Below are 26288 nucleotides of genomic sequence, written 5' to 3' on the forward strand. Positions count from 1 at the left end.
CAATTTTTTAAGAGGCATGTATACAGTTTAGGCTTAGCGGGTGCTGAATGGACCAGACCACAAGAGATTTCTGAAAAAAAAAAGTGATGAAACAGTGTGAATTTGTTTGTTGCCATGTTTTTTTTCCCTTTTGCCTTTGAGTACTAATTACTTATCTGTTGTTTGTTTATGTAGCTACTAACAAAACGGTATTGTTTTCCTATATTAAAAGTGTCAAACCTATATTCTGTCATCATCAAACTATTAGGCTTTCCAAACTGAATTGCAGGGAGCATTTTTGAGGATTCAGACCAGCTGGGGATCTTTCCCTGAATGTTTAAATCTGTGCTGCATGTGGCAGATAGCCAAAATCAGTCACAAAAAAGGAGTTCTCATAAAGTAACTGAATATTGGTGAAATAAAAAACTGCTGGGAACACACATGCACTATGAATAAAATAGAATATTAGTGGTTTTCATTTTTATCATATTTAATCAATAGATTATTGTTAAAAGATTTTAAAAAAAATCCTACTGTTAGATCCATTCTCCGGTTTTGTGGTTTGGTTTTGGTGTTTTTTTTCTTTTTGGTGGGGATTTTTTTAAGGTTTGTTTTTTTTTTTTAGTGAGTTCAGAGGATTACAGTCATTTGCTCTGGTAGATTTAAGTGGATCATCCTTAAAATTATATAATTAGCAAAAGACATTTAGGAAAAGTGCACAAAATATCTTAAGTGGTTAGTGCTTGTTCTCTAAAACATGGACACTGCAAAAAATTGGTTTATTAAGAAATAAATTTAAATTAGGGTTGCTGTATTGCAATCGATGCAATTGTAGAAATAGTCTTGGCTACTCTTATTCCTGCCTCACATTGTTTATCAGTAGCATGTGCATACTTGAAGGACATCAAGAATGAACAGTGCTTCTAAATTTGCTTTGTTATATATTCTTTGCCTGCTTTTCATAGTCCAAAAGTGGAAGGTAGTGATCTGAGGTGATAATTTCAAAATAAAAAAAAAAAAAAAACCAAAACCAAAAAACTTCTGTGGGTTAAATTTTCTATTTGAATTAAAAATTGATTAAAACAAGCAATGACATGTCATAATCTCTTCCTATTGATTTTGTCCGTTCTTTGAAAAATAGTGATGTATTTTTTTCTCCACCAAATACTGATTTTAGATTTGGGAATTTATTCACTGAATCAAGCAAAAGGGTTTTCTGGTTATCCATGGTTCTTGCCCTTGTATCCTTCTCATAGCAGGAAATGAACATTTTCTATCGGGACCATTTAATCAGTGCTGCAGTCTTATGTTTTCTGGAAAGCGAAACTCGTGAGGTACCCCTGTTCAGCCTCTTGGCACTTTCTGTTTTATCTGAAGCTGTATGAATCAGTTTGTGAAAACTGTGATTTTTCTCTCAGATATGTTACATGTTTAGCTCTTGGGAATCATCTGTGTCTTCTTGAATGTCACTTCTAATGTTTTTTATCTTCAGTTCATTTGCATTTAGCTGCAGATTAGTTTGCGGCATTAACTCCTTATTTGCTTTCTGAGGAAAACTCGCTGTTATTTTCTGGTTTGTATAATGTTTATAACCTGTGCCAAAAATTACCAATAGGCCCAATGGTAATTAAGCTGGGAACAACAGGATTACATCATTACGGTGAAATGTCTGTATAAGTCTTGTGAGCACATATATAAGAAATGCCAACTGAGTCATTATTATGGTGGATGCTCCTACAGCAGATGTTTTGAAAGCATAAATTCAGGTTTCTGAATAAAAAGAGGCCAAATTCCCACTCAAGGTTTAACAGTACACAAATAGGTTAAACTTTTATCTTAGATCTAGTACAATTATCTCTTTCATGACATCCTGCTTGCCTGTTGTATGTATGACATGAAGGAAGTTTTACAGTCTAGCTGAATCACCAGATAAAGGGTATATTAGTGTGTAAGGAGTATCTTTGGGGAAGGAGCCTTTAATATTGCTTTTGCATAAAAAGGGAGGTAGGTTTGATTTTTAACGATACACTGCTGTCATGTTATTGAATCTGTTACAAAAATTCACAAACATCTGCCTTTTAGAACAATTGTAGGAGATAAATGCAGTGCCTCTTACAGACTCATGTTTTATTTTACACAAACCTTTTTTAGAATTAAAAGACATAGAAGTACCTTTTGCTTTGTTTTTACATGTCTTTCCTGTGCCATTGATGTCTTTTCAGATGAATCATTTGATGGTGCATTTGTCCATCTCTTGCATTTGTGAAGTGAGCATCTTTTTATTAGTAGTTTTATGTTGTATGGACTAGGCAGTAGTATTTCTTAATGCCGCTGACTTAACGAGAAATTGAAATCCACTATTTGACTGAAAATTTAAACAGTTTCTCCACTAAACCTGAATGATAATGACCATGGAATTAAATGAAATTAAATGCTCAGGACCAGCTCACTCTGTATTGGCTAAGTGCAGCAGTCGGTATTTGCAGCAGAGCTGGCAGAAAGAAAGGTGTGACTGTTCTTCATCTGCATCACGGCTTACTTTCAGTTGCTGATAAAGAAGTTTGAAGTAATCTTGCATTTTTTTTTTTTCACAGAAGGAGTGTTATGGCACTTTAAAGGATCGTATGGTTACAGTGGTCTTGAACAGACGTTAGCGTTGCACAGCAGAGAACAAAAAGGCCTAAAGGGTCTTCAGAGCCTCTAGGTTAATCTAGAAAATGACATCTGACCACACCTTTGAGGGTTTTTTCCTTGCTGAAAGGTGTGTGTGTGTTTGTGAGGGCTGTTTTTGTTGTTGTTTGTGGGGGTTTGTTTCATTTATTTTTATTTTTACCTGGCTGGCAATTTTTTTTTTTGAGGTAGTAATAATAAGAAATAGAATAAATTGGTCAGTTCTTCAAATGCTTGGAAGTTTGGTTTTTTTTCCAGTTTCAACACTGATCTTCTCAACATTATTGCAGTGTACAGCATGACCAAACTACAACACACATATAATTGAGATCACCATTTTTTTTTTTTTTTCACAGCAATTTGTAAGACCTGGCATATTTCATTCCCCTGCTTTTTTCATTTTGTGTTACTTTCAGAACATGGTAACTTTAAGTAACAATTAATTTGTGTCCATTTACTTAAAATTAAGTGCAAATGGTGCATCTTTTCTGTAACAATGGCGTACAAAATACATATGAGTTTTATCAGATTTTTAGGAATTGGTTAGTAACATAGAACACAGGTTTAGCTTATGCTTTACTTTATTGTGATTGTTTTTGAATGCAGCTGCTGGTAAATGTTAATTTGACATATAATTAGGAAAAGAAAACATTTTTATATTTTAGAATGGCATAGGATTTGCACATGTGTCTGAAGTACAAACTTTATAAAAAGTTTACAAAACATCTTATATAGCACTGTTTGAAAGCTGGGATTCATGTTCACAGGAAAGGAGCTTCACAAGTTGTTAATATCATACTGATTGAAGTGAACTGATTTCACCTGAGCTTATAGGGTCAGTGTGTGCTCCAAAATAAGAGCAAGTTGGGTGAGAGGAATTGCTTAGCATGTGCTCTTTCCCACAGAAGGTATCCTTAATGTGAAGGATCTTTTATATAAAAGGTGAGATTCTTTTTGTTGTACTAATACAATGCTGCTTTTAAGCAGCCGTAAACTGGGGTCCTTGAAGGGTCCTTTTCTGAGTCTGAACTGTCTTCCATGAGTAGTCAACACATTAGTTGCACAAGTAGAATTAATCCTTTTCCCGGAGAAATCCGTTTATCTGTTTCATGTATAAAAGAGAAGAGAGAGAAATAAATATCCTTACTCATACTCTCCTTTTAGAGTTGTGCAAACCCACACTGTCAGAGTTAGGCTAACTCAGAGAAAAGACAAGAAATTCACTGGACCCTATTGTTCATTTAAAAAATTGATATGCAGTGTATGGTGGTAGCTTTTCCATATTGTGTGATATCATTTGCTACATTTAGGATCGAAAGACGCAAGGATACTTATCAGGGAACCTTCAGAGTGTTTGCTTACTAAAGAAGCCTAAGCCTAGGTTGTTTTTCTGCATGGTAGGGCTATCTAATGCAATACATAGAGGATGTGGAGCAAAGATGTCTACATGGGAGCTGTGGCCCTGCTCTGTTGGATACCATTGTCCTCATAGGTGCGGCAGAAAGTGCTTAACAAACTGGCTCTTGGCATAATCCGAGAGTCCTGCGCTTATGCGTTACTATCCAGCAGAAGAAAGCAGTTCCTCATAAGATACATGAAAGTAGATTGGATTAGACTGTTAGCTTATGAAACCTGGAAGAGTCTCCCTAGAATCAGTATAGTTGGTGGATGATTACATCATGCTAAGATAGGACCTGCAGCCTCCTTGACCATTTTTTAAAAAAGTGGTAACAATTTTCTAGCCAAGTGCAGAAAGAGTTTTAAAGGAAGACAGCAGTGTCATGGAGTGCTTCAAAAATCAAGCTTTCATGTTGTCTTCTGCAAAGTTGGCTCTTGCAGGCTGGTAATCTCAAGTTGGTTCAAACCAGGAATTTATTCTTTCCTAGTCCAGTGAGGACCTGGATTTACACATTTCCAGTGAGCAGTGGATGAATGGCAAGTGCTGTGCACAAGAAACTGGCCCATGTTGCCTTCTGTTTTACATTTTCACTTCAGTTTTCTCTTCTGCAGAGATGTTAACAAAACAGTTCACTATATTTGGAATGCTAATGGCAGTCAAGTTACATCAAAAAAAGGATCTATTATTAAATTGACAGAATGTCAGTGGCAGAAATCATCTATAACTTGTTCTGCATGTCATTAGCTGGAAGAATCACATGCAAATCTTTAACATTGCTCAAAATTACATTTCTCGTTGATTTTTGCTGTGCTATACCTAGGACAGAATAAGAAATTATTCTTGGGTGTAGTTTGGTATGCAAGGGAAATTGCGGCGCTTGAAGCCCATTTTTACCTCATGAGTAGTTTATGCATTCATTTCTCCCTTAGAAATAATGTTTACCTAACTTAGTGAAACCTTGGTGAGGTCTTTTTACATTTAAAAGAGATTTCCCACATATCTGTTTTTGATTGTCATATCCTTCAGTGTGCTTGTCCAAATCCTACCCACATGCCACTATGCAAATGAGGCACTCCCACATAGTGAATGTTCTGCACAAAAATCATGGAACGCCTAAGCAGCCTTTTTTTCCATTTAACAAATGGGGTCCTAAAAAATATTCTGAAGAAAGTACAATTCTGCCCACCAGCTGAGGATAGTGCAGGGGCACCTTTAAAGTATATTGTTATGTAAGCTTATAGGATGAAATTAAGCAAAAATGGGAAACTTTTGCTGCAGTTTTAGAGTGTTGCAGAGTGCTTGAGATGGCAAATAAACTAGTTTAACTCATTTAAGCTACTGATTAGATTTAAGTCAATAATCAACTGACACAGACTTAGCTGGCAAACCTCTATATCCTTGGCTGAAGAAAACCACAGTGATAAGACCAGGGTAAGAATAATTTGCTCTTAATACTGTTCCAAAGCATCAACTACTGTTGTTAGAGATGATGCTTTTCACAGTAGAAGTAAAACTGGTGTGTTGATTGCTCTTTAATTTGCAGTCCGATACATTTTTAATTGGCTTTGCCAGATGAGAAGAGTGAGCTCTGCTATGTTGGCCAGTCCCAGAGATGACCAGCGTAGCTCTTCACACCTTCGTTGCTACCTGCATCATGTATTCTTTTGTTGTCTTCTGACAAAAACTTTTATCAGTTGAAGCAGTGCAATTGTAAATGTTTTTCTGTGGCCTGTTCAGAGGAAGCTCCAGGAGCTCTTTTATGCATGGTTATGACAAGAGAACTCTTTGTAGGGAAGTTGATAATCTCTGGGGATTTAAGGTGGTAGATGAATCTAGAAATATACATGCATCACAAATTGTTGTTTTCTATTAAAATTGCATGTTTTAAAAGCCCAAAAGCTAAATCAATGCTATGAACAAAATCTAATATTGTGGGACAATTAAATATTTTTTTAAATCTCCTTTGTTTCATTACAATTTAAACTACAGGAGTCATATTAGAAGCTAGATTCTTTTACTTGTGTTGTATTCTTATATTTTGTTCTTGTTAGTTAAAATGAATTAAAAATGGCTGAGGGTTTGCTGTTTGATTCTTTGTATTTCAGTGATTGGTTTCCATATGTTTAAATACATAGCTATTTAATGCCATCTGTTTCCTTTGGAATGAAAATTGTTTTCATTAGTGTTAATTATTTAACTGATACTTAAAATAATTAAACTAAATTTTTCTGAACTAGTCTTCATATACTATGAGTAGTATTATGTTTTGGCTATTATTCAAATAACTATATATTATATTTTAACAAGGTAGATTTTTTTTTTTATTGTTAATATTTGAGGTATTTGCACCGGGAAGTCACCTCAGACCGCCCTCAGTGGGATGTCAGCGATGTATCAGCCTTATTCAAATCTTCTGTATAAATGTAAATTTATCTAATAAATGCCCTGACTAGAAAACAAATTTTTATTTCCAATTTATCACGGCTAAAAATTAAGAAAATGGTTGCTTTATCACTTGAATCAGAAGGTCTGTGTGGCTCTCACTTTTGCTCGTGACACTGCAATTTCACTGCTAAATTTTGGATGTTACTGATATCATCAGCTTGTTCTTGGGAAAGCCATAAAATCCTGAGTCAGGTCACTTGGCAGTCAAGTGGAAGAGAAAACTGCTTTTCAGCTATATTGTATTGCTTTAAATTGCAAATGTCTTTGTATTTGCTTCAGGTTTTTTTCATTTTGTTTTGTTTTTAATCCTGCTGTTGCACTCTCTGTGTTAGATTCTAAGATTTATATTTATTTGACTGTTTAATGTTTTCTTTCATCGCCTTCATAAATAGTAATGACTAGCTTATGTATATCTGGGGAAGTAAGGCAAAAAGCCCTTGAGTGTGCCAAGTCTGAAAAAATTTAAATTAGTGTATCAAATGCTAGATGAAGAGGAATTAAGGCTCTTATCAGCTAACCATAAGCCAAGAATCTTTTAAATTCTCTACAGTGGGTTCGCAGATATAGCTAAATCTAGCTTTACTTATGAAAGACAATGGCAGGTGTGTGGTTCAAAGTAAAAGGTTTCAGCTTAATGAAAGCTATTTAACATGTTATTCTAAATCCACAGAAAGGCAAATCTTTATTCCAAGGTGTAGATCATTTCTGTTAGGGGAATTCCGCAATTTTTAATGAATGTTTTTCTTGTTCTCTTTTCTAATTAGTTTCAGCACTCAGATTCCAGAATGCTAGCCTTCAACACGGCGTTTTCTAATGGTAGTAAAGCACTTGAGGTGGTATTTAATTAGAGTGGTGATAGGAAAGACCTGAGCTGGGCTGAAATGCTAATCCTTTTGCATTGCTCAGTGTCCCTTTGTGATTGTGATTGATGAGTTGATTTGTCTTTACAACTTCATCTGCATCATGTGGTAATACCCACAGGCAGAGGTGCTGTGTGTTTCTGGATGAGAGCTCACCATTAGTACAAGCTAATGTGTTAAATGGGGTAGAGGTGGGGTAAAGAGCTCTCTTAGCTCTTAAGCAACCTATTAAATAACTGGTTTATGGTGGGTGATGTGACTCCCTATGTAAATGCTAGTGTTTGTAATATCTTTATCTACTTTTACCTTGAAAATACACATTCCCGCACCCACTATCTTACCCTTTCCCTCTTCTATTGATCACAGTTATTATGTTATAATGGCCATACCAGCTAATGGCTGCTATGAGGAAAGGTTATAGGACTTTCTTTTATTCTTAGAGGCAAAATAAATTGGTGAGGACTTCCTTAAAATATGGATTGCCTTATTACTAGAATTCCTTGTTACTGAAAATCTGACTCCAACTTGAAACTCGCAGAGCTGATTCTTGTTTGGAACCAAGAAGTTTGTAGAGGCACAACAAGCTTCATTTCCAGTGCTGAGTGCTGTCAGTCTTCATTTCCATTACAAAGTTTGAGAATTATATTTTTGCTTCAGTTTCTTTCCACAAGGAATGTTTGTTTGCACCAGGAAGGCCTGTTCAAATCAAAGGAGACTGGCTGGATTAGGATACCTGTCCTGGAAGGCCCTTCAAATACAAAACATCTTAATCTCAGAAAGGATGCATAGTTATATATTTTTTTATGATATACATAGCATGAAGAGTGTAATTAAACACTCTTCCATGCCAGAAACATTTTTATTTTTCACAGCTGACACATGTTGTCTAAAACAAATTAAAACTAATTGCTTATTATTTATATTGGATAATCCAATGTAGTGCAGACGTGCAAATCTCTAAAAGGTTGTCTGTACCCTCTGGGCTGTCCTAGAGTAGTTACTGTCTGTAACTCCAGGGATAGAATTGGTCTAGCTGCCACTTTCTACTGACCATGGAATGCTCTGACATCCTTTTTGATTTCTAGATCAAAGTATTATTTAACCTAAACAGAAGGGAAGAAATAGTTTATGTAAAATAACAATTAGTCTTACATGTACAATTGTATAACATGAAGAGTTACCAACCCTTCTGTTGAGATTTTAGGCAGATTTCCATTTTCCAATCACCACTAATCTCTGAGGTCAAGTATTTGTTCTTCTGCAGGCTTTCTCCTCATATGAGTTAATGTGTGGTATGTGTTTTTAAGCTAGTAAGGGTATTTGTTTTTCTCAGCTCATGTGTAAATTTTTTCCAAGTCTCGTTGTCTTAGCTCACACTGGAAAATGAAGTGGCAAAATTAATGGTTCTTGCAAAAAGAATAGCTATTGCATATCTTCCTGATTACTCGTGAAGGGATATTCCTGAGTCGTTGTTCCTTTCCTTGCTTGTTTTTCCAGAAGCCTGCTATTAAACAGAAAGAGTACCCAGACAGATCATTGCAGAAATTACTGTGGTGCTTTAAGAAGATCACTAGCTGGAGGGTCAGAGTCCTCTGGTTGAGAGAAAAAATATATTACCTGCCTAGGTTTCATCTGATTCAGTGGAGAACTGGGTTGCATGTACTGAACTACTTTTGAGGTCTAAAAAGCCAAAAAAGTTGGTAGTGCTCATGCATGCAAGGAGCTCTGAAATTTCTTCTGAGTTTGCAGATGGTGACATGTTGGGCATTGTCATCTCCTTGCTGATCGTATGACTGTGAAGTGCTGTGTATTCATAAAAACAGTACACATCCCAAAATTTAATCTAACATCGTATCTCAGCAACTAGGTCAGACTCACTGCACTGTAACTGTGCTTCTACTTTACTGTTCTTGCTCAGTTCAGTAGCTTAGAGCTAAAAAGCTGTAACAATTTCTGCAAAGCAAAAGCACTTATATGTGAAATGAAAAAAATAATTTCAGCAGAGTATCTTCATGGAACATAGTTCTCTCTTAAAAATGAAATTCAGCTTTGTGCAAATAGTCTGTGCAAATTGCCCTATTATTTCTAAATACTTTCAGAGCTTTGTCATTTACAGCAACGTGCAAAGGGTTTGTATTATATTTGAATGTAAAAAGTTTGGATTCTACTCAACTTGTAATCCTAGTGAACTGTTGTGCAGGGGAAAGGACTTCCTTGTTAGAGACCAAGGTCTGGGTGTCTGTATTTATCCAGTTAATTTCTTGAAAACATCTAAAATTCCTCTTTTTCTTCCATGATCACTGAGAAAACATTGCAATTTCTGTCCAGAAGGGGCAGTTCTTTTTGTCAGAGATGATACTGCGTAATAGTATTTCGTGGGAAATAGAGGTTTCATACATGAAAAAAGAGACTACGTCAAGATAATTACTTGGGAATACTGGTATATCTTCTACTACTGGTTTACAGAAATCTATTTGGATGACAGTTAACTGGATTTAGTAGACTTGATGTACAAAATGGCAATATATATATTTATTAATATCTTCATCTACTTCTGATTATTTTTATATTTATGGCAGTGTGGGTTTTTTGGGGTGTTTTTTTTTGTTCTCCTGAAAGCATATCTAAAAGGTAGTTTTCATATGAATTCTGTGGGGTTTTTTTCTAGATTGCAGTTAAAATGCAGCTGACTACTTAATGGTACATACCTGCCAAATGAACTTGTAGAGGGTATTTGTTAGGGCTGTATTAATTATTCTTTTCTAATTCTGAAATAATTTGTATTTCAAAATTGAGTGTTATTTCTGAATGGACCACAGGTGTTTTCTAAATAAAAATGAGTGTTTATTTTTTAAAAAGAAGATCAGAGATTATTTTAAAAACTTACGAACAAATAAGAGAGTTTGAAGACCTGCAAGTTACAGTATTAGTGTGGAGCTTTTTGTATCAGAAAGTTGCATTGCTTAGGAGAAAGCTTTCTTTGGTTGAGATTCTGCACAGACTGTTAGGTGCCCTGCTTTTCGTTATAAACTGTTTGCTTTTTTGCTTTGTGTAATTATATTTAAAAAATTCTTTTCACTTAAGGCAATGGGAACCACCATTTAGCTGGGCTGTGTGGTCAGTGCAGGGTTTGTAGTAGCTTGCTAATCTATTTATTTTTAATTAATATTTTAAGTGAAATGGTGCAATGATGTTACTCTTTCAGATTCACAGTGTAAGATGTTAGCCAACAAATCCTAGTAGCAAGTTATGCTTTTAAATTTCTAGTTTATGTGTGTAAGAAATGGAAGTAAAATATATTAAGTTGTTAAGCCCAAGATATACAGATATCAGGATTTGAATTCAGGGTATCTTCATCCTCACTCTCACTTTTCTGCTTAGAGCAATAGACACGTCTAAAATGTGTACTGCTTATATTGTTTTAGTTAACATCATATTCTCTGTTTAATGGGAAAGATTTTATATCATAATTTGCTTCTGAAGTGTGTGAGAGGTCTTGAGTTCAGGTTATTTAACTGGTGTTTAATCTGTGTTACTAAAATGAAGTTAAAATAGTAATTGGAAAAAAATTATTTTATAATCCTTATTAGCAAACAACATTTTCAGATCAATTTACTACGCTTCATAACTCCTCGTTGAATTTGGTTTAGTTTGATACCATGGACACGTGTGTGTGCATGACACTAAAATTGAATTTGGTGTGCACTGCCTTTCTTAATTGATGATATTAGTCATTGCAGACCTCTTTATTGGAGGATTTTCATCTCTTTTCAGCTTTTGTTAATTTAAATTACCTCACTGCTTTGTTGGTTTGAGTTTGTTTTGGTTTCTTCTACTATTCTTTCGAACTGTAGGTAGTGGTAATATTTATAGTTATATAATTTAAGAATCCAATTTAAACATTGAACCTTTTTGTTACTACATTAAGTAAACTGACAAGCAGAGAGCCCTTTGTGGTTATTTATACAGGGTGGTTAATACACTTAATGCTTCATCAAGATGAACAAATGGGAAGTGCCACAGCTGTGTCAAGTTCGAAAATATCTTTTCATCCTCTAAATCCTGGATCAATTGGCTACAATGGTATCTAGTGTAAATGGGAGCAGGTGAAAAACATCTCTAAATTTTAAGTAGCGTAGCCTCAGATTTCTGCTCAGGGTAGTTCACAAGTAAGCAAGATATTTTTGCATGGAGGTTAAGGTGTATATGCAAAGGTCATGTGTTGCTTTTCATTTTCATTGTTATGCATAGTTACTGTGTCATGTCAGTCAGAGAGCATTTAATCTGCTGTACTCTCAATTGTTGTAGTAAATATGAAATAGCAGAATCAGATTTTTGCAGGGACGTGTAGAATCATAGAATCATAGAATCACAGACTGGTTTGGGTTGGAAGGGACCTTAAAGCTCATCTAGTTCCAACCCCCCTGCCATGGGCAGGGACACCTTCCACTAGACCAGGTTGCTCAAAGTTAGGGGATGCAGATGAGGATGCAGAGGAAGTAATAAAGAGGATATGAAGACGACTGAGGGAGACAGAGGGAGGTTTAGAAGATAGGACTTCTGCCTTTTTAGGTCCCTATTTTTGAGCCTAAATTCTATTCATACCATCTTCATATCTTCTGAGGTGGATTGAGTCTGCCAAAATTACATGCTTGACATATGTGCCACTTAACAGTTTTGGTTACTTTCCCAGAATAAAATTCATGTTTCTACATTTTATTGTTAATATTTAGTCTCTGGCAGCTGAAAGCTGTTTTATTTATGGTGGATTTTATAGTGATCATTTTTCATTTTTGTTCAGGTAAACCATTAAAAGTAGGTAGAAAAAGCACATTTCAGTTAAACCTATGAAGTTTCTGTGTTGTAGTGCTCAAACACCTTTTCTGAAGCACAGTCTTTCACATGCCTGATTCTACTGTCTGACAAAAACCAGTAGGCATTAGTGAGCTCATAAATTATTGCTCCTTTTTAAATGTGCTCTTAACTAGTAGAAAGCAGATGATGTTGCTTTACTCTCACGAAAATTAGCAACACTCTCATTATACCTATTCCTTCTTCAAGGACAAAGTCATTCCTTTTACACAGGCAGACTTCAGAAGAATGTAAGTAATTGACAGTACACATTATACTGTAGCCATGAGTTCAGGCATACGAGGTGTGCATTAAAAAGACAAAGGAATAGATTAGTTTGAGGGTATAATACATATCAAAATTGTTCTATACAGATATCAGAATATTAAATAAAGGGAAAAGGCTTCATAAAGTCTCATATAATCCTTCTTGGCTTGTGAATATGAGTAGATATTCAGGTTTTTTCCTTTAAGTATGCTGATATCATTAAATTTAACTTGACAGAAATGATGTACTATACCATGTGATTTTAATATTTAAAAGAAAACCCACTTTTCTGATTGAATACCTACCAATTATCAATTTCTGTGTAGCAATATGTAAGCTGAATTTCTTCTGCTGCTAGAATGCTAACACATTTGCTGTACTCTCCATCTCACTAGGTGCACACTCAGCAAATACTGAACTGTTTCAATATTTTTTGATATCTTATTTAATCTAGTGTTCTAGCATAAAAGACAGACATTTCACTTCACGTGGGCTAAAAGCAGTTTTCAGGCTATAACTCTTCTCTCCCAGAATAGTCTGTGTAGGTGCTTATTTTCACTAATTCTGGAGTTTGTATGCTGTGGCTGTTATACATGCTGCTGTGCTGTATAAACACAAATGCTGTTGGATGTAGTTGCTGTAAATTAGCCATATGCTTCTGATAAATATGCCAGAGTTTTTCTCTATGCTGTTTTAGTTTTGGAAATACCTTTCCTTCCACCAGCCCTCCCTTCCTTACACACAGCAGCACAAAATAAAGCTGTAAACTGAAGAAGATCATTTGTACTCAGTCCCACAATCTATATTATTTTAAAATAATGTGTTGTTCAAAGCAATGGTTTTTAAGCTTGCAAGGGTTATGCATCGATGGCACATGGTAGAGGCCAGCTTAATAGTAAGATTTACTATCATATGTGTATGTTCAGTGTTGAAAAAAATCTCTAGAGATGATATGCAGGGAGAATCGGTGTAGTTCTGCAGATTTGAGAGCAGTTTTAGTCCCCGTCCTAAAGATGGGGAAAGTAAAATACAGAGACAATTTGGCCATTCCTTCCATAGTAACAAAAACTTTTTAGAGATGTAACAAAGTAGAAATTACCAGTCAGTATTCATCAGTGAAAGTCTACAGGAACTGTCAAAGGATTTTGTTAATTTTCTTCAGAACTGCAGATTCATTGTAGCACTCTATTAATAGATTTTTGTTTATTTTCAGCCAGTTTTGGCATTCAGCAGTGTTTAAAAATATATTTTGCATTGTATAGGCAAATCTTATTGCCATTTTTATGTCATCAGTGGGAAGAGCTTTACCTTTCTTCATAATTGTGGCTCAGTTTGCTAATGAAAAACATTGTTGTAGTAAACAGTTATTTGCTAATGATATAACAGCATCTTAACATAAACATTAACTGAAGTATGCAAATTATCTCAGGATAAATAAGCATAGCAAAGTGTAGCTGAGGCAGGAATTCAATCTGTCTGTTCCTTGTGTCCAATGATATTTTGGTAGTCATTTTAATCTTAGAGGTAAATAATATCAGAGCTCATGTTCCATCATTTCATTTCAGTGCAAAAAAACTGAATGCTGCTTTAACTGGTATTTAACAAGATGACATTGCTCTTATTACAGCTGAGGTCATCTATGTTCCATCATAAATAACAAAATTATGAAAGTTTTAGAATTAAAGAGGTATGGGAAATGGGCATTTTCTGAAAACAATTAAAAAGTAGTTAATTTCTAGAATTTTATTTTGTGAAAATTTAAAGAAGAGGAGCAGCAGAATGGTGAATTTATTGCCTATGACACTATATTCAGCTCTGTTCAAATAACTTCATTTTAGTCAAAAGTTTGTGTGTGAAGATCACAATTCCTCTGTCTTCATAGAATCATAGAATGGTTAGGGTTGGAAGGGACCTTTAAAGATCATCTAGTTCCAACCCCCAAACTGGTTGTATGATTTGTGGATATATTGAATTCAGAATTTTTTTCAAAATATTGAAAGCATATAAATACATATAAACCAATAAATTTTGCCTGCTGAAAAGTTACAGGTAAAATGCAGAATATATACAGTTTCCACATAAATTTACATGGGATGCAATACAATGCACAGATGAGTTTTGGGTGGGGTCTTTTATGGGTAAAAAAAAGGAAATCATATAATTTAATTTGCAGTTTAAAAGACTGACAGCCTGTAAACAATCTGCTTCTCAGGCCAGATAACAGCGCACTGTTCAATATAGATTACATTTCTGTGTTTTAATAGCTTTAAGATATACAGACCAAAATTGGAAGGGGTTCAGTTAATGTGCAATGAACTTCATTCTCTCAAACTGTTATTCCATAATGTTCCTGGCGCAGCACTTTGCACTTTTTCATATTGAACTACATAAGGATTCTGATTCTTCAGTCTTCAGGTTTATCAAGGTGCTGCTGGATTGGGGCTCCATGCTTTAGTGTTAGCAGCAAATTTGCTAAGGATGTACTCTTTGTATTCTCCAAGTTGTTGAATGATGTGTGACCCAGTTTTTACCCTAAGGTATTCAACTTGCTACTGGTCATGAGCCCGATATTAAGCCAATTATCTTATAGCCTGTCAGTCCAGCCAATTTTCAACCCATCTGACAGTCCGGCCCTTCCTTCCTCAACTCTCAACTGAGAATGATATGGGAGATAGCATTAAAAGCTTTATTGAAGTCAAGGTAGATTGTATCTGCTGTTTTGACTTTGTCTGTGTAGCCAGTTGTTTTTTTAAGGTATCTAGGTTGATCAAGCACTATTTTCCCCTGAAAAATCCATGTTGACCATTTCAAATTGCCTGTCTCCTTCATGTGCTTGGAAACGGGTTGCAAAAGGATGTGCTCCATGATCTTTCCAGGGCCTGATATGAGGCTGGATGGTCAGTAGTTCCTTGAATTCATTTTAAACGTCAGGAGAAATGTTAGGTTTTTGGCCCATCTGGTATTTCCCCTGTCTGTATAATTTTTCATAGTTTAATAGGCATTGTCCCATGATCAGTGATCTACTCCTTCCGCGCCTTCTGTTGAATGTCTTAAGGCTCAAGTACGTAAACACAACCAGCCTCACTAAGTAGTCCCTCACCTATTACATCTCTGTTGTTCATTGTCCCATCTCCTTTGCTAGCCATGCTGTCTGTGGCTTGGGTACAACAATTTGGGATCAGACTCACCTGAAACAAAAAGAGACATGAAGTACTTCATTATGTTATGATGACTTCTTCATCATAAGGCTGCTTCCTCCGTGCATCAACGTTTTCCTTGAACTTTCTTTGCAACAAGCAGACTTGATGTGTAGAATCCTTTCCTGTCACCCTTAATGTCTTCACTAGTTTTAGTTCCAGCTGGGCTGGACAAAAAAACTTCCAGATTTTTTCCTCAGGTATCTGAGCAATACTTTGATGCTCCACTTCTGTTGACACGCCTTGATTCCATTGCTTTATGCTCCATTTTTCCATCTTTCTTCACTGAGAAACTTTCTGCTTAGTCACGTGGGCCTTCTCCTTTGTATCTTCCTTCTTAATGGATGCTTTGTTCCCACACACTGAAGTTCTCTTTAATCAATGGTTCAGTCAATCAGGTGGCTACCTTGGGAAGTTTTCTGTCATGAGTGAACCTCTGGGTTTCCTAACAATGCCCTGGATAAGCTAAAGTCTCTTTTCCTTAAGCCAAATTTTCTAACACTGGTGCTTATCTTCCTGGGCTTCCTCCAAATTCCCAAACTCAGTCATGTAATTGTCTTTGTGGAGCTTACCACATAAATTCAAATCTTAAATTTACCTGTTTTTATACTAAGTAAAACAAAACAACTCCCACTAGTTCATTTGGACAGTTTTACAGTAACCATTATTGCTTAACCTGACTAATTCAAGTGAGCTGGCTTATGAAGCAGCCCTGTATACTTTGAAGTTCGCAGACAAATAGCTAAGGAGGTATGATTTGCAGTCAGCTTTGCTGCTTAACACGACTTGTGGCGTTACGTTCTTATTTCACCTACTAGCCACGTTTCATTTCAGTAGCGCCAAGTAATGATCCTCCCATTTGTGATATTGAAACTTGGACCTGTTTCACTTGTAATGGATGAACTGTAGTTATTGTGGTACTGCCTCAGAAAATGATTCAGCTTGAGGGATTATGAAAAGAAATGCCCCTTTCTTTACCGAGGCTAAATCACAGCTCATCAGTGAAAGACTGTGTCCCTAGTTAAAAGAGGTTCAGTTCAAAGTTCACAGTGTTCAGTTCAAAGAAAATGCATGCCGGTTTGTGCTCAAACATCTGCTGCTGCCCTTCAGTCGTCTTGTGTAATATTGCCCTGTCCCTGCAGCCTTTTTTAACTACAGATGTGAATACCTAGGGCAAGCTGCATTTTGGTGAGGTAACATCAGTGATACTTTTGTGAAACAGACCAAAGTCTGCTAGGCTGAGCAGGAAAAACCCTCTACCTGTTTACAGTTCTGTTTTCTTGGTTCTGCGTGTGTAATATTTGTGATGCATATCACTCATTCTGCCTAGTATTTTTGTATATATAGGATCATTTGTTTGCATGTGAAAGATAGCTGATTAGGTACGTGTGGAGCTCTGACATTGTTTCTCCAGAACAAATGGCCTTCAAACATGTTGCCTCTGCATGTGACTGTAGGTTTACCACTTTCTATGGCTAACAAAGCTGGTAAATACATTGCTATGTTTTGTGGTATGACCATTAGGGAACCGAGTGAAAAAGCAGTCCATTTAAGATACACCGGATTAGGCAGCGTCTGTAAATTGGGAATAACTTTCTGTAAATACTAAACTCATCTAGATTAAATTGCCCTATTTAGACACTTTAAAAAAAAAAGAGCTGTATCCAATCCCAGTCAGAGAAATTCAGTTAGGGATTTTTTTGAGTAAATTGCAGTTGAGATGTTGAATTCGGCTTATAACAAATCTTAAATTAATTATTTTAGCTATATTACAAGAATTTCTCTAATTTCTAGAAATTATCTAGCTGTTGAACACCCTACACCTGCAACTGCATTTGATTGCTCTTCAGTTCCCCTCTGTAGACTCTAATCTTCTGCAGTGTTCAATAATGTGGTATTGAGAGACATTTGTTGACTCTAATGCTGGAAATACTTACGCTTGTGTGTAAATTACAAGCCAGGAATAGTCTCAGTGGAGTCTGGTAGAAAAGCTTATGAAGCATGATGCAGGGCTGTGTCAAGACCATCCATATTCTTGCTGTGTAAGCATGGTTTGTCACCTGGGCTAGTATATCTGGCTTCTCAGCTGCACTAATGCATTCTAGTAAAATAGTCTTGCCAGCACATCTCTGCTGCTCCCACTCCTTGAGCTATGAATAATATTTTTGTCTGTACTTATAAAAGAAGGTGCAATATTTCTTGCTTTGAGACCTGCAGGCTACATGGTTGCCGTGGAGGTTTCTTTCTTCTCATGCACAACGTAAGTTGTGGTAGCTCTGAGATTTGTGTTAGCTGGATTATAAGACGACCGATGCTTTTACAGTTTCCTTGTGAAGGCCTGTTATTTACCACTTGGTGTATGCTGCCTTCATTCTTGCATGTTGAAGACTTAAGATTATTAAGAAATGATTTCTCGGGACAAAACCTTTTATGTCAAAATAGCATAATATATGTCTGCTGCTTTGTCTACTTTATCCAACTCCCACTGATTGTTCAGTGCATTAACCCCTCACTTCTTTTGTCACAATTACTTGTGAACTGATTAGCTTAACAAAATCCCATATCTTTCATCGGTATTGCGGTAAAAAAAAAGAAATCAAGGCAATGTTCCTCTACATCTGATGAAAATGGTGACGTTTGGCAGAAAGTTAAGGTACACCATAGTTCCCAACATTAATTTGTATTGTTTGGGAAACTATTCTTGTCTTGCATGCACTGTAGTGATTGCCACTTTCATACTGCTCTGGCTGTGGATTAAACAAATGTAAATATATTTTTCTAAGAAAACATTCCAAAAATGAGAGAAAGCAGACTAGAAGTTGTAGCTAGTGTCTTCCTTGTCAGTAAATCCTTTATGAGGAAAGCCATCAAAGAGGATAAAAGTATAAAATCCATTTTCAAGCTATTCTACTACTTTTGAAACCACCTAGAATCATAGCATAAATTAGGCTGCAAGGGAACTTCAGAGGCCATCTAATCCCAACATCCTTTTAAATTCAGGGGTAACCACACAGATCAGGCTGCTCAGGGGCTTGCCCGGTTAAGTTTTGAAAATATACAAAATGCCACAAGCTATCTGAGCAGCATGTTCCTGTGCTTCACTTCCCTCACATTGATTATTTTATTTTTTATAGCCAACCAGAATTTAGCTTTCTGCAGCTTTGACTGTTGCTTTTTGTTCTTTCACTTTGTACCTCTGAGAAAGTTCTGGTTCTGTCTCTGCAACCATCCATGATGTTGGAGAAGATGCAATTAAGTTGTCTGTTAGCCCTCTCTTCTGCAGGCTGTGCTTAACCAGCTGCCTCAGCTGCTTGACATGTCATGTGCTCTATCCCTTCTGCTGTCTTAGCAACCCACCATTGGACTCTCCAATCTGTAAATGTATCTCCTGACCTGGGATCTCCAAACTGGATGCAGTGTTCCAGAGGCTGTCTCACAGGTGCTGCACAGGGAGGAATGAGCTCTTTCCTGCACATGCTGACTATCATTTTGCTAATGCAGCCCACTGTGCAGTTAGCCTTTAGCGCCTCAAAGGCAGACTGCTGATTCATGCTTAACCTCCTGTTTCCCAGGACTCTCACGGATCCTTTTCCGCAGAGTTGCTCCCTCACCAGTCAGTCCACACCCCATACTCATGCATGGGGTTGCTCTGTCCCAAGAGCAGGACTTTGATCTTGTTCTTGTCAGCCCATTCCTCTAGTTTCTCAAGACCTCTATAACTGCTACCCCAATTTGGTGTCATGTGTGAACTTGCATTCTGACGCTTCATACAAGTCTTTTATAAAGATGTTCAACAGTTTTGGCCTTGGTCTTGATGCCCAAGGGATGTTGAGCTGCAGCTAAAAAGACCTGCTTAAAATACCTAAGAGTCAGCGTTGGAGAAAGCGACGGACAGGCAGGAAACTTAAAATATATATATATATATTTTTATGTGGTAATGTGGAAGCAGAACAAATAAGTGCGACAGAGTCACGTCCATTCAGGCCATTGGAAATAGCAGGAGAGAGAATTGTCATGTAGGACAAGAAAAGCTGGTGTCATAAATCACAGCATCATAAAAGTAGTAGAATGTTTCGGCAGTGACAGTAGGAAAGAATGAAGGTGTCAGAGGGAATGCTTTCTTCATATGTATCTGTACATCCATAATACTCTGTGGTCTTGAATGCAGGCAGGAATGAAGTCTGGGACTTAGGTTCTGGTGATTCTGTTCAATACAAGTAAATGCATATTGCCTTCTTACTTTGCAGGGTGTTGTGATGTTTCATTATTTTGTTCCATGCTTCAGGCACTGACACAAAATGAACATTTCATTTTCAAATGTATATGTAGCAATAGCAAGAGCATGGACGTTTACTGGAATACAGTATGCAATATGTGAAGAAGACCAAAAATAAATATTTCTTTGTAATGGGAATAAAGAGATGCTACTTGCTTGCTAAGGTAGTAAGAAATACTCTTTTGCTTACTTACTACTAAACTTTTAACCATATGCCCACAAAAAAACCAAAACCAAAACAAAACCCCCAAACAAACCCAAAATCAACTATTTTGTATTATCTTTCTTCCTTTTAAAGATACTCATCTTTTGGAACAAGATTGTTTTTTAAATGAAATCTGAATTTGGCTCTGTACTAAACCTTCCAAAAAAGAGGGGTGGCTGGAGAATTCATTTGGTATTACTGCAGAAGCAAATGATCTGAGTCAAGTGGCCTGGTCAGATAATTAAGCTACAACAGAGAAAGCTCGCAGAGTCAGTCAGTTGTGATTATCTGTTCATTGTGGTTGGATGTCTTATTCCTTCTGAAAAATTTAAAGTGGCTGCTTTTATTATCATTAATGGGGGAGTGCCAGCAACAAATCTGGAAGAATTACACTGTCACTTTAAAAAAAATCAATATATTTCAGCTGGAATATAGGTTTAATGATGGATTAATGCCTGTTTATCTGCTGTTACCTGCTGCCCACCTCTTAAAATTTGAACGTGTGTAAAAATAATTTCCGTGCAACATGTCTGTCCCGTTTCTGAATTCTTGTGTCTGCGACACAGTGGCAAGAGGAGTGTATTCTTTGGGGCTGTCTATATCTTCTTAAGTTGTGGGGCTTTTTTCCTGTTATTATATGATTTAACTAGAAGTTTAATAATTTTAAAACTCCCTCCAGAGCAGCTAGGGAAGTTCCTTTAGCAGTGAAGTATGAAGTTGCTTGAAGCGCCCCACAGAACTAAACCTTGGAAGCATTTCTGAAATATTTCCCCTGCGAAGCAAGAAGGATGTCATGAAATGAAACAAAAAAGGAAACAGTATTTCAGTTGTACGGAGGGATAAAGTACATTTAATCTAAAACAGGCTACTTCAGTATTGATGGCTTATGTGTGGAGTTCAGCTATTTTAAAATAGAAATTGTATTCGTATTAACTCTACCACGTGTAGGAAGTTTTAGTCACGTATAGATGCACACATGTTATTGTACATCGTAGCTATCAAAAAGCCAGAGCACTTCAAGTTTAGGGGGGTTTGTAACTTTGGATACAGCTGTCTTAATTTCAAAACTAAAACGTTCAGCTTCTGGCAAGTTACATAGTAGCATTTCTAATGTTTTTTAAACAGCTATTAATGTAGTCAAGCTGTGTTTTTTCTTCTTCTGTGTGTAATCATCTGCTCAGTGGTGCACTCTCTAACTGGTAGCAGGAGACAGAGGAGTGGCCTGCTGTGATTGATGGGGCGAGGCCCAGCAAACTGAAAGAGTCCCATCTGGATTAGGTTTTGGGAGCAGTCAGATGTTGAGAGGGAGGTCAGTAAGCCTTGCATTAGCTCCCCCTCCTTCAACACCCCGATCATCCACACTCATGCACACATTACATTGCTCACACGCCCTCATCCATAATTGATGCTTGCTTTGGGCAGATGCTGTATGGCCTGGGACTAAAGCAGCTGCTAAGTTTATGGAGGATAAAGGGAGCAGGATGGTACAGCAGGTATTTTCACTTTTATTTTCGCTTGAAACTCTTGATTTTAGTCAAGCCAGGACATTTTTTTATAACCAGCTGCACCACTGCATGCAAGATTTCTAATACCTGTTTTGTTGCTTAAGTCTGAAGGAGGACAAACTACAGTGGTGATTATGTATCTCTGTTGTGCTCGATATATCTAACTGAGCTGTTCTTATAACCAGCAGGTTTACAGAGTAATGTTACATTTTTCTTCTTTGTTTCCGTACCCTAAGGATATGATGCAGTTTGGCTCATTTAACTACAGTATGAAAGGCTTTCTCTAAATGTGAAATATCTCTTGCCAAAGAAGCAAAAAGCACCAAACAGAAAATAGAATAAAAAAACCACACAAACAATAAACTGTTAGACTTCAAAATGCAGGCAAGCAGAAAGGTTTTCATTGAATACATTTTTATGCTGCAGATGTGTTTTTAAAAAGGAACATTGCATAAGTAATGTGTTCTGTTCTCTGTCTTTTGTGTACAAACATAACAAGCTTGCTTTATTATGTTTTGACACTTTTCATGCATTTCTTAATTATGAAATCCTTTTAGAGCAGAAGATGCTGAAAAGGCATTTTGAGATCTGAGATACTAGCAGCATTTTAAATTCTAAGCTTTTCTTCAAATGGAGTAATATATATGGAATAGGAGTGACTTCTTACCTGCATCATCAGAATCCTTTCTTTTTTTGTTCTTTAGAGTTCAACATTTAACCAGAAAGCAATAAATTTGATTTTATACACTGCCACGTAAAGCATATTTTTCAGTTGAAATGTGGTTTTCATTAAAACTCAGGCCAGAACATTTAGCAGAGCCTGACTGTCTGCCATCCTTTGTTCTTCTTTCTGTTGCCAACAACTACTTTATTAAAAACCATGCACAAAGTGAGCATTAAGGGGTCATTTAATCTCAAAGATACTTGGAACTGAGTCTGAAGGGACAACTTCTGTTTAGCCTCTCATGACTAGTTTGTATTAAGCAAAGTCTGTGTACTGTCATCCTCAGTTTTGAGATTATCGTAACACTAGGGTTCATAGCCTAATTTAGGATCAATATTTCCAGTTGCTTTTACGGCCATTTCATATTTTCAGCTTCATACATTAGACGTATCATTTCCCTTATTCATTTTAGTTCACTGTATTTAAAGGGCACAATAAAGGGCCATTTTAGGTGATTATATTTAATTCTGGTTCTTTAACATCTCTTCAAATGTATCTGACTTTTGTGTAGTCTGCGGTTTCCATCAACCACATGTGTATACAAATGTGTGTTGGTTGACACTGTGTTGTTCTTGATATAAATTCATATTCTAAACAGCAAGCTATTGGCCTGATACACATATGTAACTAGTAAAGAACATGTTTATACCTATGTACTTTTACACTACCTTGTAATACTGTATCTATCAAACTCATTGTGAATCATAAGTTCACACTAATTTTAATGGCTAGGAAAGGCTACAGTAGGCACCAATTTTAAAGAAACAAACCTCTGACCCTTTGTTTTTTACTTACTTATGGATTCTTGGTTCTAAATAATTGATACAGGCTTCAGCTTAACAAGTCTAATGAAAGAGGTAGAAGAGTCTCAGCAATGTGAAGGGGCTGGAATTGCTAGTGCAGTTTGCTATTTTATGACAAATCTGAAAAGTGAATTGTTCTGTTACTGGTAAAAAAAATTACAAAAGTTCAACCTACTTAATTAAATATTAGCTGTAATTAGCACTAAGTGTGAATGCTTTGAATATTAATTAGGGCCTCATGGAACTGCTGCCAATGTTAATGAGAAACAGTGGGGGTCTCAGCCACATCTGGTTTACGACTCAAGGTAGTATAAAAACCTTTAGATCAAACGCACCTGGACATTAGCCCTTGGTCCCTTTGTTGCCATTATTGTTCTTTTTTAACAGCTGCTGACTCTAATGTCATGTTTAGCATCTGACATGAAGGAATAGCTTAAGAACCAGCAGTAACCAACTACTGTGTTTCAAAGCCAGCACCGTGAAAATGCTTATATAGGCAGATTTTGCTGTTGTTCATTCTTACCACTTGCTGAAGTCCTTCCCGAAACAGCTGATTAAAAATTTATGGTCCCCTGCCTCCCCCACAAATTTTAATAATATGTCTTTAACATATAATAAATGTCTCTGGTGGAATCCAGTCATTGCTGGTTTTTACTTAACCTGGATTGTTTTTTTAAATAGTGAAAATATTAGGTAAAAGAAAGAAGAAAGGGACCTCGCCCTTTTAATATAAGAAGGTATAAGTATACGTTTACAAGGGTTTTTAACCTCCACTGAAATTTAAACAGGGAAAGTTTCAGTGCAGCAATAACCTTGGAATGATTGTAGATACAGGTAAATGAAACTTAGTGATTTAACCCTGTGAAGTAGGTAAATGCCACTGCTTTAAAGATGGTTGAATGAAGCAATGTAAAGTACTTGCTCAAGGCCATACGCTAAAATAGTAGTAAAGATGGGATTAAAATTAGGGAGTGTTTGATTGCTGCTATAAAGTTTTAATTTTTTAGGACACACTGAATGCCTTTTACAAAGGAAAATTTTCCCTTCTAACCCTGCCATGTACCAAGGCTTATTCGTGTGCTGTGATTTTGCAAATTCTTAAAAGCTCTTGAGTTTAGCACTGGTTCAGTTCAGAGAATTGATGTCTGAATTATTTGAAAATTGCTGGGAATGTCCTGAAATATGAAGTGCAAAAGAATATATTCTATTTTTAAAGTAGGAGATCAAGGAGTGATGAGTACAAATAAGCAAAAACCCTACAGTAGTCCTGTGCAGGTATTTGTACATGCTTGGTGGAAAAAGGACAGAGTAAAAACCTCATTAAAATTTTACTTCAATATTAATTTTTACATTACTTGTTATCTAGAGGGATAATTTTATCTTGTAAATTAGGCCACCTGAGTTTGGGATAGTCCCCATATCAATGGCCTCTAATGTTGTCTCATCTGCAGTATCGTGTTTTGGACATCTTTTATATAGGTTCTTAAAGATTGTTCCATATGTCTCCTGCCCTAGAATTATTACTATTTATTATGAGCAGAGAATTTAGTCAGAAGTCTCTAGTTGATAAATTAACATGCTTGACTGTCCTTTATTACATCAAACATAAAGCTGGATCTGTCTATAATGAGATGAGGACATTTGTTTTTAATTGTATAGGCTTATTGTAATATGGAAATGAAATGCTATTGTGTTCAAATTTAAAGCCTTTAAAGTTTTTAAATCTATTTCTTTTGATAGCCTACAACACAGAATTTTTCTTTTATGTTAACTTAAGATTTTGTACTGATGCAGATTTAGATTCAAATGTTTACAATTTTAATTGGTTTTTTTTTTTGCATTTGTTCATGCAGTTGCTTGATACAGTGTACCTCAAAGTATTTCTGAATATCTTATAGAGAATTATTTTTTTATAAATATTTTCAGCATATGGTTACGTTAACAGTATGCACACAAATCCTGTTCTGTTTGTAGGCTGCATATATTGTGTTCTGCAAATCGTAGGTCAGAATGGATCACAGACCATGGGCTAACCTTATCAGAGCTCTGTTTTGGCAGTTGTGCTCAGTAGCCTTTAGAATAAACTAGTTTTGTCCCTCTTCACTGGGTGAGTTGAGGCATTAGTTCAGGTAGACTTCACTAACCTTTCCCAGTTAAAGAATAGTCTGCAATTATCCAGAGAACAGCAGATTTGTTTACCTAATTATAACATGATTTAATAGGGTTAGAAAAATGGGTTTAATTAATTTAAGAAATTTTCTTCTCAAGAAACATTGTGTCCTTTTCAGGCCAGCATTCTTAGCAGAAATACTGTCATCACTTTCTGTGTTACGTGTGCAGGATCATCACTTCTTTTATCTCACTCCCCATTTCTTCTTCCTTTTTTCTCCTTTAATTTTTACAGGGTAATCAGGAAGCTACAGCACCTCCTGACACAATGGCACAGCCTTATGCCTCAGCCCAGTTTGCTCCACCTCAGAATGGTATCCCTGCAGAATACACAGCCCCACATCCTCATCCAGCTCCAGACTACACAGGCCAAACCACTGTTCCAGAGCACACGTTAAACATGTACCCTCCTGCTCAGACACACTCTGAACAGAGTGCAGCTGACACAAATGCACAAACTGTCTCCGGCACAGCCACAGTAAGTCAAGGTTTCAGCTATTTCTAAAGCAGTGTGTTTCGAGTTACACTTTACTGATACCATTATTGTTATGTTACACTTAGTAGTCTTGCGCTTCACTTGTGTTAGGATTACTCACATTTTCAAGGCTGAAAGTCTGTCAGAGTCTTGGAGAGTATATTTCTGCTGCTTTTGGAGCCTCTTAGTAAGTGTGGGGGATTTGTAGAATCTGTAGTTTCCTTTTCTACAGTGTTAGACAGACAAAGTGATTAATCGCAAGCCCATGAATCATATAATTAAGTTTGACTAAGTCCAGTGTGGAAAAATATTGCAAAAGAGTGTTTGTAAACATTCATTTGGGAGGGGGTAGGGATGAACAAAAAAACAAAGCCAACAGGCTAATTTTGTTGTTTTTAATGATCTCTGTATTTTTGACACTTCTGAGTAGTGTTTGATAGAAGTGTTCATGGAATGATCCTGT

General features: G+C 36.4%; 1 protein-coding gene across 1 annotated transcript in view; it reads left to right on the forward strand.

The window, feature by feature from the left end:
• The window catches only part of LOC104509712 (RNA binding protein fox-1 homolog 1-like), a gene marked incomplete at its 3' end in the record, with an annotated part of 122407 nt that extends 96579 nt beyond the window's left edge, over positions 1-25828 (forward strand). The window contains exon 3 of the mRNA XM_010151748.1: positions 25586-25828. Within this exon, the coding sequence (XP_010150050.1) occupies positions 25586-25828 (243 nt within the window). The remainder of the gene's footprint in view (positions 1-25585) is intronic.
• Positions 25829-26288: the final 460 nt, after the last annotated feature.

The sequence above is a fragment of the Eurypyga helias genome, unplaced genomic scaffold, assembly GCF_000690775.1.
Source record: "Eurypyga helias isolate BGI_N326 unplaced genomic scaffold, ASM69077v1 scaffold4895, whole genome shotgun sequence".
NCBI lineage: Eukaryota > Metazoa > Chordata > Aves > Eurypygiformes > Eurypygidae > Eurypyga > Eurypyga helias.